Here is a 13,725-nt window from a genome sequence, read left to right on the forward strand (position 1 = left end):
ATCAAGGCTAAACTACTTTTAGCCTTTTGAGTTGACAATATATTTATTAAAGCGTTTATACGTAATTGTAGTTTCACCTCTACATAACATTGCACATTAGTGTGAACCCAACAGTTCACACAAATACAGCTTTAAAAGTCAGCAGGTCACAGACAGTAAAACATAAAAGGCCTTAAGATAAATACGTCTAAACTTATATAAATTTAGAGCTGCCAATGAAAACTTTTGAAATGGCCTTCATATGACAAATCTATTTTAAAAAGACACATTTGGTGCAAACTTTACAGTAGTAACAATACGTATGTACAACAGTACTGTTGTGGCGGATGCTATGGATACCATGTCAAATATTTGTCAGGGCAGTAATGAAACATATAAATGAATGTTTGTTTTTTAATAACGAGCTGGTGTAAAGATGTCACTGTCCCTTTAAGAGACGCGGGCTGACTGAGCGCATATGCAGCGGCTCCTCGTCATCCTCCTCACTGTCACACTGAGACACACAGACACAAGATCCGCCGGGATTCCTCTCATATTCAGCATCACTCGTGCGCTCGGAATGGAGATGCTGAATAATCGACTACAATAAGGAAAAGTCCTCGCAGAGATCAAGATGGTGTCGTGGATCATTTCGCGGATGGTGGTGTGAGTGTGTGTGTGTGTGTGTGTGTTGCTGCGGATACATGACGCTTTTCAATGGAATTACAAAAAAAAAAAAAAAAAAAAAATCTGCTTATTTTTTAATTGAAATCCTTTAATATTATTATTTTTTTTCGAATACTCCTATGAATTTCATAAAGGGTTAAATTAATGAAACAAAGCGATGACTATATCCAGACAAGGGATGCTTGTTGTGAGCATGATTTTCACCTAGAGCAAAATGCCCTGTGTGTGATAATGTGCCTTGATGTACCAAACACTTCAATAGAGAATGGAATTGTTTGTCTTAAAAACATTGGTTTTTAACATGCCAGCTGTTGTGTATATTACACCCATCTCAGCATCTCCTCTAGGCCTATGCTGATGTCATACTTTCAAATGTCCATTTTTAAACCACAATCTGTTATCAGAGACATCTTGGATGGGTTGATGAGGGGGTTATTTCTGTAAGAAGGGCTACCTGCTTCGCTGATTTGTGCCTGCTGGTAATGTTATGCAGTGGAGGCCAGTCTGGTCTATATGACTCACACATTTGGGTCTCATATGGGTTCCTATTGGGATTTACAGTCAGCTGACTTTGAATCGCATTGGATCATACCGAGTCTTCCTGATTCATCGATTACATCAAATACTCAGTCCTTGCTCCACAATGCATGTGCATGCCATATTATTACAAAGACTGGGAGAAGTTGAATTTGTTGGTCTGGATCTAGGCCATTAGAAACAAACATCAGGTATCATTATTATGGTTTGCTGAATCTCATGGAACTCTCTTTGTTATGGCTTTAGCTGTGGCGAGCTGATGCATAATGGGAGTCAAGCTAGAATATTGGACAGAGGGCATGTGGTCTGCCATGCACCAAACTGCCTCGCTGTCCTCATGCTTCATTATGCATTACACACAGTGCACAGTCTATATGAACATATGCATTTATAGAGTAGAAGCATCATTTGAACTATAAGTACAACCATGTTTTAAAGGCAAGATGCCCCATGATTAAATTCTTAGACATAACTATACTTCCCCAGTTAATTAAGGTAATTAAGTATTGCAAACATTTTATTGTTAAGTTTTCTGAAATGGTACGTTTATATATGCAAATGAGGCATCTATCTATTTCTGTACATTTCCAGAACAGAAATCTGAACTTTGAATAAAGCCTCAGTAAAAATGTTGTTTCGTTTTGAAGACATATTAGAGTCAAAGATTTATTTACAGAGGGCATTTTGGATCAAATTTCATCATAAGTCAGCCAGAAAAAAAAGCTGTATAAAATCAGGTAAATGGTATAAAAAGAACCCCTCCTTTTTTCCTACTATTCTAATACAGTACTTTATGGAAAGCCAAATGGCTCAAAAACGTCCATGAAAATCTATGGTTTGGTAGTGTCTTGCCTGAAGCCCTGGAGTGATGGGGACTCACTCGTGCCAGCTGTCTGGAGCACATGCAGTGGGTAGGTGCGGTCTGTCCCGTATCCTGACATCCTCTGCTGGATCTGCCATTGCAGAACACTCAGCTTTTGTCACATCAACACAAAACGGCATGTTTGTGTGTTGGAGCGCGAGTGAACGAGAGCACGTGTCTGAATGCATGCTGCACATGCAGGGCATCTGCGTCTAATCTGGTCCCTTTGTGTGTACATCCGTCTCCAAGCTCTCTGTCTTCCTTTCATAAATGGTTCACATTAAAACGCTCTCAGATTCAGAGTGTTTGCTTTCAGTAACGTCATCAAGCATGATAGTGTGTGCACAGTAGAGCTAGTGTTAACTGGGGTAAGTTTTATGGGTTTGCTTTTCACTGAAGTGAACGTCTGACTATTTCGATCAGCCACCAGTATATTGGATGTGTGATTTTTCTAAACTGATTCTGGTTGGATTTGAGTGAACCGGAGATATCTATCCTACCTTTAACACTTAAATAGGCTGCCTTATAAGTGGCGTAATTGAATTGTGTTCTTTACCTTGAGGTAATGGTGCGAGTGAAACTGTAAATGCTAAAGTGAGCATGTGTGTTTAACAGGAGTGTTTTCTCTCTGCAGCCTGGCCTTCGGGACCCTCTACCCAGCCTATTCGTCTTATAAGGCTGTGAAGACGAAAAACGTCAAGGAGTATGTGAGTATTTCAGAATGGCTTAAAATATAACACAATCTGTGTTGTATAAAGGCTGTCAAGTCACTTTTGTTCACTTTTAATCAAGACCGCAGTATTACTAGAAATTAAGCATCCCCAATAGGGATGCACGATATTGGATTTTGGCCGATATTCGATATGCCGATATTTTCAAAATAATTTTGGCCGATGCCGATACCGATATCGATATATATACAAATTTTTCGCCTGATATATTTAAACTTTAATTTTACTGAAGAGAAATCCATTTATCTCTTCTGTACTGATTCTACCATAAATGTATTATTTTACAAATGTAGACAGACATTCACATCTGAAAAACAGGTCAATTATTTCACTTGGAGAATATCGGTTTGGCTCATCGGCAGAAATATTCATATCCGATGTTGTGCCGATATTATCGTGCATCCCTAATCCCCAACTAAGCAAGCCAGAGGTGACAATGGCTAGAACCAAAACACCATCGTGATAGAAATGTTAGAAACAAATTTCTTCTGGCCAAACTAAACCAGCATGGCATGGTTTAATTCCAGGCTGCAACACAAGTCAGATTGAGCAGAGGGCTCGTCAAACTGTTTAGTAAAACACTTTGGGCATTTTATAACCTTTTTGGAGCTGAATCTATTAATGCACATGCAGTTTTGACCTAAGTTATGTGTCATTTGATAATTAGATGGATATGAATCTTATTGCAGATAAAGATGGAGATATAACTGGCAATGCAGTGCAGTGGTGACTGTTATTTCATAAGGCAGTCGTGCATAACACACAAGGCTATATTCAGCAAGAACATGTGACCTGATGCGTGCTGATGTCATGTGCACACGAGCTTGATTATAACATCTGTGTGTGTTTCCATCCTCAGGTGAAATGGATGATGTACTGGATAGTGTTTGCGTTATTTTCAACAGCAGAAACGATCACAGATTTGTTTCTCTCTTGGTGAGTCAGCTGTTAATATTATAAAGTTGACGATCATTCTGAAGATAATATACTACTTTTTTTCCCCTTTTTTTATGTATTGCGTTTATTGTATTCATTGTTAAATGTTGACCTCCCATTTTGCAGGTTTCCATTTTATTTTGAGCTGAAGATTGCCTTTGTCATCTGGCTGTTGTCCCCGTACACCAAGGGCTCCAGTGTGCTGTACCGCAAGTTTGTGCACCCCACGCTTTCCAATAAAGAAAAGGTACAAATACAACTTGCCTCATTACGTATAATCAAACTATTGTTAAAGACGAGTCTTTAAATTTTTTTATGTATATGTGTGTTACAGGAAATTGATGAGTACATAACCCAAGCTAAAGACCGCAGTTATGAGACCATGATGCGGTTTGGGAAGAGAGGACTCAACATCGCAGCCACTGCAGCAGTCACAGCAGCCACTAAGGTGAAATCACTGTGTTTTAGATGAAGTGTGCATTTGTGGTCAGGGCTCAATGCAGTCGGATGGGCTTGTTTTTCTTTAAAAAATAATACATTTTTATATTATTGAATTAACTGTAAAATAGAGTAAAAAACTTAATATTGTGAAATATTATTACAATTATAAAGAACTGTTTTCTGTTTGAATCTATTGTAAAATATAATGTATTCCTTTGATGCAAAGCTGCATTTTCAGCATCATTACTTCATTCTTCAGTCTTCAGTGTCACATGATCCTTTCTCTTGTTTTTATTATCAGTTTTGAAAACAGTTGTACAGCTTAATATTTTTGTGGAAACAGATACATTGTTCAGTATTTTTCGATGAATAGCAAGTTCAAAGGAAAATAATTTATTTGAAAATCAAATGAACTTTTTACAATATTTTTGCTGTTACTTTTGATCAACTTAATTTGGAAGCTCGTTTCTAAATACAAAATAAAACAAATAATTGCGAATTTTATCTCACAATTCTGACTTTTTTTGTTAGTTATAAAGTCTGAGTTGTGTGATTTTAAACTCCCAATTGCGAGTTATAAAGTAAAGATTGCGAGTTATAAAGTAAAGATTACGAGTTATAAAGTTAGAATTGTGAGACAAACTCGCAAATGTAAGGAAAAAAATCGCAATTTTGACTTTATATTTTGCAATTCTGACTTTAAACTTGCCATTTTGACTGCAATTGCATGTTATAAAGTTAGAATTGCAAGATATGAACTCGCATTTCAGAGAAAAAAAAGTAAGAATAGCGAGTTTTTATCTTGCAATTCTGACTTTATAACTTACAAAAAAAGTCCGAATTGTGAGATAAAGTCCCAATTACATTGTTTTATTTTTCATTCAGTGGCAGAAATGGGCTTCCATAACTTAATGTGTCCTTATTTAATAAAAGCATCAAAAAAACTTACTGACCACATATTTAGAACAGTAGTGTATGATTTTATTTAAAAAAAAAAAAAAAAATTACTTTGAGCCCATGGCCTATTGTAAAGTATTGTATCGTTTTGCATATTGTGTCAAGTTAAGAAATAAACATAGCAGATTTTGCATAGTGTAGAGCAAGTTCACTGTTCAATACACATTTGTCTTTTATTCAAACTGTGTTTAGCAAAGAACTTTTACTGACATATGTACGAGTACAGTATAAGTGTTTTGTGTCTTGAATAAGATGATGCAGTTGTAATCGTGGAGTCTTTTGTATTATTGAACTGCAGGGTCAGGGTGTGTTATCAGAGAAGCTGCGCAGTTTCAGCATGCAGGACCTGACTCTGATTCAGAACGAATACGAGCAGCAGCTGGACAGAACAGACGACACACACACTGCAGCCACGCTACCTCGGGCTAAAACAGTCACACGCACAGGTAACACACACACACACACACACACATGGCTCTGGTCCTAACAGAATCAAACTTTATAGGGCATGTTCACATAATGAGTGTTTGGTTTCAACAACCCTATTTACTAACAGGTGTTAACTCCCTTAATCTGATCCTAAAAGTATAAATACCTGTGACTAATAACTAATATTGCTTTAAAAACAGCTAATATTTCTAATAGTCTGTCCTGTTCAAACCCGCTCAGGCAGGTCAGTGAGGTGTTAGTGTGTTTGCTGACTCATTGAAAGCCGCTCTGCAGGAGGCCATTGTCTCAGCCTGTTTCTAATGCTGATGCTGATGTGATTCAGCTGCCTACCGGCTGACAGAGAGGCTGGAGAGGTTGCATTTGTTGGATGAGCTTCAGTGCACATTCGAGCGGTTCAGGACTGTGCCGAGTTTGGCCTCTTCGAATACTGTGATGTCATGAGACTCGCAAGTCGCTGAAGGTCGTGACCCCCAGTAAGCCTTTACAGCAAACACAAAGAAAGCATGTGGAGGAATCATCCAGAGTTGATGATTTCAATAATGAGACATGCAGTGATTTTATTAGCCCACAGAGCTCCTGCTTTGAGTTACAGAGCGTCAAAGATACATTGTGAATGGACAAGCAAAAGGCTCTTCTAAAGAAGTCTTTGTGTTTCAGGCTTTGAATGAGGTTTGGCAAGCTTTAAATGCCAGATAGAGTCTATTCAGAGAGCCAGTGACAAGACAAATTTGATTTGGTTTATTCATTTTCGTTCATTCACGTGACCTCTTAATGTGGTTCATAACAGACACTGCTCTAAAAACATTTTTTCATTTAAATATTTTTCTATTATTAACTTTTTTTTTAATCATATAACAAATTTTGACATAAAAAATTAACTAACCCCAAAAAATGACATAAATCACATATTTTATGTAATTATATCAAACCTAACATTTATTTAATTTAATTTAATTTAATTTAATTTAATTTAATTTAATTTAATTTAATTTAATTTAATTTAATTTTTTCCTGTTGCAGAACACATAAAATATTCTAACTTCTAATTTAGGTGACTCTAAAACAACCTTCACTTTAAACCATTATAATAAATGTTAAATTTTGCTGTGCCTTTAATATAGTGCGCTGTATATTGTGTTTGGTAATATAGTGATGTCTCTGTCAATATCATCTCACCCTATTTGAATTATTTTATTCCTGCTAATTTTATTTTGCACATTAATTTTGACACTAAATTAGAAAATTGCATCAACAGAGATCGTGAGCGGAAGGATTTGGGGAAAAATATGTTATTATAGTTTTTCAGGGAAACAATGGATGTGGAATTAGTTGAGTTAATTAACATATTCTTTTTGACAGTCCCAATATTTATTTTTTTCTACAGTTTATATAAAACGACACATTTTAAAAGGTATATGCGATTTATTCTCACATATAAAAATGGACCAGATCTAAATTAAAAAATTTATGAATAGCAAAAAAAGGCAGTCACATTCATGACAGCTACTAATCTAGAAGAAAAAAACAAATCCTGTAGAGTAGATAAATAAATGTATTGTCTAAACTGTGTCCATGTTCAGTTCGTGTCACTCCCATACCGGCTGACACTGAATCACAGCACAGCTCTCGCTCGGAGGACCAGGCCGACGGCAGGACGGAGCACTCAGATGAAGATGCAGCGGAGAAGGCCCCCAAACGCACTGCAAGCGCCAAAACACCCAAGAAACCAGTCACTGCCAAGACAGAGGTACACAGTGTATTTATGAACTCATGGACACACAGTCTACTTAATCACGAAACAACTATTTAGACTTTCATTTCATCTGCAATCATGAGTTTAGTTATCAAAGAGGTCTTCCTGTTTATTTTCTGTATACACATTTCTTCCAAGCCTTTGAGTGAGCGCTCATGTCTTCACTGAGTTGCGTTCATCCAGTTGCTCGATAAGATGTCGTTATAACCGTAAAAGGTATTAATAATCTTTCTTTTTTCTTTCGTTCTTCTTTACCCACATATCCTGCTGTCCTCGCCGGCAGACCACCAAGACAGTGAAGAAACCGCCAAAGAAGAAAGCCACCACCACGGCCAACAACAACGCTGAATCACCATGAGTCACATTGTGTTTATTCATCCCCGGACGACACACACACACACACGCTCACATGCTTTCCCATACTAACATTAGTGCTCTTCGCTTTTATAGAAACACACTGACCCTTGCAAATAAACACACACACACTCACATAAGATGCATGCAAGATGTAAAATGCAGTGAGTAAGTTAAGACGTCTGGCTTCATGCATTCATTTTTTGTGTTGTGCGTGTGTTTCAAGCAAGGCTGGGTCTTGTCTTATTCTCTGTAGGCCTTTATATTAGAGGGCATCTCTGTAAAGCATGAGATCAGAAAGCAGCGCCTGCACATGATCATACACCAACACTTCTGAACCCACAGTATATCCCTTATAACCACAGACTTCATGCTTGTTTTCCATAATAGAGGCCATTTCACTTTATTTAGCATGTAGGACACACACTATGGGACCAACAAGAAATGGGAACAGAAGAATTGGGCTGTTCGAGAGAGTTCTGGAGACACCCACAGCAGTTCTGTTCTCATCCCGGGTCACAGATTATCCCGTGCCCGAGATATGTTGTGAATATTCATAATCATAGAGGTCAGATGTCTGCTGGATGCTTTAGGCACTCAATGCCTTTTAATAAGCGCTTTTGTCAGCCAGGGCTGGAGGCGTTCAGAGCAAAATAAATGTTCTCTTGTGCTAATTTGACATTTTTTTTTAGTGTGATGTCACACAATTTGAAAATTTTTAAGACATTTATCCAAGTGGTAGATGAGATAGCAGGTGTCATCTGGTGTTTCGGTAGAGCGCAAGATGGAAACAGAATCAGATGTTGGCCGGTTCAGGACAAGATGCCTCAGTTTCTGAAGAATGATGATTTGAAGTCCGCTGTTTCAGTTCAAGGTTATTTGAAACGGCAGGACACTTTAAATCCAGATGTGCGCAGCTGTGTATTGTATTGAAGGATTTGGGGTTTGGTTCTGATCTTGCCTTCAAGGCAGTTTGAAGTCTGCAGTACTACTGAGAGCTGGTAGAGGGCGCTGCTGTACAGGAAAAGAGCACGGCGCACTTCCTGTCAGACTGAGTGATTTTACACGTGGGTGGAGAGAGGATTTCAATTATGATGTGTTTTGATCAGCCTGAAACGTGTTCATTTGAATAATATTATCAAGTGTACATAATGTCTGCCTTACTCTGATAGGATTTTTAAGTTTACATTTAGTTTGTCACTTTATTATGTTAAGATGTACAGAAACATGTTTAAAAAAAAAATTTTAAGTGCTGTTTTGTGCATATTTGTGTGGTGTTTTAATTTACAAAGTTGTGTCTTCTCTGCCTTTTTTGTATAGAAATGAGAGATGGCTGTTTGCTCTTAGGAAGAACGGGGGACAGTTGTGTGGGACGGACTGATGATCATTTTAACATATGTCAGTCTTTACATCATTAGCAGAAAGATGTTTTGGTAGAAACACAGTTTAGATGCAGATTGTCGTCACATTGCTGTCTTCACTATCATCGTGATGTTTAATTCAGTGTTGCTGATTGGCAGCGTGACATTTTCTGAGTCTCGTTCTCCTGAGTAATTCGGTATTTAAAAAGAATCTTTATTTGATTTTTGTTGTTCTTCTTTTAATTAAAAGCTAGTGTGGTTGATGTTCGCCAACCCACACAGAAATGACAAGTCAGTCTCACTCCTCATTCTTCCTTTGTTCCACACTGTTTTTCGCTTCTTTCCCCCTTTGTTCGGTATTTGTTATCTGGATAAAAAAAAAAACGACAATGACTTTTTTTTATTCACCAAGGACCGCACTGAAAGAGACATGACAAACTGAACATATTTTCTTTTATGTTTTCTGTAGTGTGTTGGAAATTGGTATTATTGCATATACAGATTTGAACTGTGAGAGGATATTCAACATTAATATATTGTTTGTGCCAATTCTAAATGCTCTTAATATGTTAAAAGAATGAAAAAGAAAGAGATTGCTGCTAAGTGTGTACTAACTGACCTTGAATTATTAATCAATAAAATGCAATTACATCCCTAATGGATTCATTTCTTTTACATTTAGCACCTTGTTTTAAATGTTTCTAATTAACCCCCCCCCCACACTTTATTTTTTCTTCATCAAGGTTTTAGTCAAATACTGGTAATGTGCAAATCTGAAATTAATTGATGACAGTAAGCTATTTATGCTTTTGACAATTTCCTTCAAATACTTAACTCAAATACTCTGGTCTTATTTAACTAGCTCTGTTAAGGGTTTGTTAATGTGTTCGTTTTAAGTTGCTTAATTTGTGTGTGTGTTTGTATATATAAATATACAGTACAGACCAAAAGTTTGGACACACCTTCTCATTCACAGAGTTTTCTTTATTTTCATGACCTAGAAAATTGTAGAGTCACACTGAAGGCATCAAGGGCTATTTGAGCAAGAAGGAGAGTGATGGGGCGCTGCTCCAGATGACCTGGCCTCCACAGTCACCGGACCTGAACCCAATCCAGATGGTTTAGGGGTGAGCTGGACCGCAGACAGAAGGCAAAGGGGCCAACAAGTGCTAAGCATCTCTCGGGGAACTCCTTCAAGACTGTTGAAGACCATTTCAGGCGACTACCTCTTGAAGCTCATCAAGAGAAAGCCAAGAGTGTGCAAAGCAGTAATCAAAGTAAAAGGTGGCTATACTTTGAAGAACCTAGAGTATGACACTTTTTTGTTATGTATATAATTCCACACGTGTTAATTCATAGTTGTGATGCCTTCAGTGTGACTACAATTTTCATAGTCATGAAAATAAAGAAAACTCTTTGAGTGAGAAGGTGTGTCCAAACTTTTGGTCTGTACTGTATATATATAAAACTAAGCAATGGCACTTTTGCAAACTGAGGGAGTTAATAGAAAGATAATGACATACAGCAAGAGCTTTAGTGAGCAGTAATGAATGTTATTGATGGTGTGTATCTCAAATCACTGTAATGAGAAAGCTAATTATCTTTACCAATTAAACCCAGTTTCACTCTGCAAATAAATGATGAAGCGGAATGAAAGTGAAATAATGAATAACGCTTTCAGTCAGTGCACACATTAGCTTCACATGAAGTCTTCTGTGTGGAGGATAGCAGCTTCTTTTGAACGTTTGGGCCAATAATCTTCTAGTATTAACCTCCAATGCCACTGTGCTTCTACTCTACCTTCAGCAAAGGTGTGTTTCACTGCATTCATCATGTGTCTGCGTGACCGAATGTCTGCGTGACTGAATGTCTGCAGGCGCACTGGTGAAAGTATGGCCCTAGCTGGTTGCATAAGGCTCTGCAGTGATTGAATCTCATTACTGCTGCAGTCCTGCGGTGCGTGGGGGGAATCCTGGGGTGTGGGCTGGTGTGAACCCCAGACGAGGGAATCCCTGAGTGTGCATCCGCTCCCCTCTCCTGTAGGTTTGTCTCCTCTGCTCTTCATGGCAGCAGGACGAGGGCTGCTAGGTGGCCCGCTCTCTCTCTCTCCGCTCTCTCTCTATTTTTTTGCCCTCTCTGTTTCCTTCCCCAGAGTTTACATGGACAGTTCTGACATCAGCAGGAGAAACCCTGTTACTCTGCCTCAGCTGGGCTCTGAAGAGGCCCACGTAACGCCCCTCACTGTATTTTGAACAGCTCATAGTTCCCACTTCTCTTCTCTTTCTACCCTGTGTACATACGCTGGCATGAATTTATTTTTGAGCATGTGAATGTACATGCACAATTGCAATGTCTCTTGACTTTGTGTTTATTGTTGGTGAGGAACTTGTTTGATCGTCTTCAATCTCGAAGCTGAAATGTTAGAAACTGTAGATGGTGTCAAGAATTTTGGGGGATCTAAAAGAATAAAAGGACTGAATGAACCCAGTTCAGTGGTCTCTGGAAGCACGTGGCTTCTGCATGACCAGCAGAGGGCCTTGTTTGATCAGGAAAGACATTGAAATCAGTCTCCGAACAGCTCCAAAAACACCAATCCTGGTTGAGAAGATCCCAGCTCATTTATTTAGCAGACACTTTAAAATCTTGAAGGCTGAGGGTCACGAAGAGAACTGCCTGCATTACACATTCAAATATTTTCCCTCCCGCTACTTTTGATATTTTGGTCTTTAGCGAAACAAATGATATTTCACTGGTACAAATGTTGAGGCACAGTTAAGCAATGCATAATTTGTTAGATGCAGAACTGAAAGTACAAGACTATAGTTTCTGTACTGTTACACTCACCAGTGTTGTGTACTCGTTAGTTTTAGCAACATATAGTATAGTACAGTATATTGATACACATCAAATATATTTTTACAATGCTTGCGTACAATTATTTTTCATGGTCATAATGTTCACCGGTGAATGAACAGTATTTGCATGCTTGATTTCTACATGATGTTTCTTCAGTGTCATAACAGCAATGGGGGCTGAAAACAGAACCAAAACCTAACGCCTGAATTTATCAAAAACAGTTCTGCTTCTGCATTGCAAACACTGATACTTGCTTCAGGAACCTAGTTAGACCATGTAACTTTTTTTTTCTGCACTATTCAAGGCATTTTGTTGCTATGTACCAAAGATGTTCATCATTTTGTAATTTATTGCAACTGTGTTTATATATATATATATATATATATATATATATATATATATATATATATATACACATATATATTGTTTATAATTCATAAATGATGATGCATTTTAAAGCACCAGAAATATCAAGCATCACTAAACGGTTGAATGCAAAGGTAGTTGATGGTGTTCACTGGTTTATCAGTCTTTCATGCACGAGTGATTTTAAGGTCATTTCTCTTTAGTATTGCAATGGACTTTCTCACGGGAAAACAAATCCCTGCCGCATGCTGTTTTTGTTTGGATCATGTCTAATGTTGGCTCTCTCTCTCTCTCTCTCTTCCTCTGCTTTCTTTCCTCCACCCCTCCATTCTTGTCCTCCGGTAACCATAGCAACGTGTGCTGCCATGGTGCAGGGCCTCTGGCAGGTGACACAATGCGGCTAATTACTGGCACTTAGCTCAGCGCTAATTACAGCCAGCTCAGCTAATCGGGGGGTCAAGTGGACCTGCTGATCCATCTATCCATCCATCCACTGCTCCATCCATCCTTACCTTTACCTTTAGCCTAAACTTCCCCATGCAGCCCCTCCGAGTGAAGCTCTCTCTCTCTCTCTCTCTCTCTCTCTGTGTCTGTCGGTCTCGCTCTATCAGACAGCTGGCCTCCACACAGGGGTCGAGGGTTTGACCTTCCTGCTCTCCATGCTCTCTCAGCGTCTGAGTAAACAGACAAATGAATCTCTACAAAGGTGAGGGTCAATTTATCTAATTTGGCGGAGGTTGGTCAAGCCAAGATTGCCTCGTCCCTACTGGGAGGAACACTTCTCTGGTTGTCTCTCGTTTCGTTTCTCCGACCGTGACACTTCTCACGTGTTTTTAGTCTCATGTTCAGCCTCACACTTTCATTCTGCTCTGCAGCACCTCTGCTTACATTGCTTTCTCTACTATTGTCCAGTGAAGATATCTGATGGTCTCCGTTTGGCCGCATGTCGGGAAAACATGTTATGACCATGGCACTATCTTCAGTATTATGCTGTATGTACCATAGTACAGGTCTGAAAAACAGGGTATACCATGCTATCATTTCCCCCCAAAAACAACAACATGGTATTATTATGATACATAACATACCCTTAATCACTGTAGCCTTTGCTGATAGGCTGAAAGTTACTATTATTGAATAGCTATTTACAATGTATTTTATCGTGTTACATTATATATATATATATATATATATATATATATATATATATATATATATATATATATATATATATATATATATATATATATATATAAATTATAAAACATAATATAATACCATATAATAATATGTAATTGTAATGCAATGTATTAGTAATAATAATAATAAAAAACAGAACGATTATTATTTTTATATTTTTACAGGAGTTTCTTATGATCATCAAGGCTGTATTTATTTGGTCAAAATAAAGGGTAAAAAATTATTTTGTGAAATATTATGATGTACAATACAATT

The 13,725-nt window shown here is 37.9% G+C and overlaps 1 protein-coding gene across 1 annotated transcript; it reads left to right on the forward strand.

Moving 5' to 3' along the window:
* Positions 1-465: 465 nt before the first annotated feature.
* On the forward strand, positions 466-9,706 carry LOC113069577 (receptor expression-enhancing protein 2-like). Its single transcript, XM_026242743.1, has 8 exons — positions 466-645; positions 2,700-2,772; positions 3,656-3,732; positions 3,859-3,979; positions 4,067-4,180; positions 5,429-5,576; positions 7,161-7,327; positions 7,617-9,706. Exons 1-8 carry the CDS (start codon positions 614-616, stop codon positions 7,689-7,691), a joined length of 807 nt encoding a protein of 268 aa, XP_026098528.1. The 5' UTR covers positions 466-613; the 3' UTR covers positions 7,692-9,706.
* Positions 9,707-13,725: the final 4,019 nt, after the last annotated feature.

The sequence above is a fragment of the Carassius auratus genome, unplaced genomic scaffold (genome assembly GCF_003368295.1).
Source record: "Carassius auratus strain Wakin unplaced genomic scaffold, ASM336829v1 scaf_tig00001753, whole genome shotgun sequence".
In the NCBI taxonomy this organism is placed as follows: domain Eukaryota; kingdom Metazoa; phylum Chordata; class Actinopteri; order Cypriniformes; family Cyprinidae; genus Carassius; species Carassius auratus.

What these genes read in the sequence shown, in the direction of transcription:
- LOC113069577 (XM_026242743.1), top strand. Translation starts at nt 614, where the DNA reads ATGGTGTCGTGGATCATTTCGCGGATGGTGGT. An exon ending in ATCATTTCGCGGATGGTGGT is followed by an intron (nt 646 to 2,699) that starts GTGAGTGTGTGT and finishes TTCTCTCTGCAG; the next exon opens with CCTGGCCTTCGGGACCCTCT. An exon ending in CGCTTTCCAATAAAGAAAAG is followed by an intron (nt 3,980 to 4,066) that starts GTACAAATACAA and finishes TGTGTGTTACAG; the next exon opens with GAAATTGATGAGTACATAAC.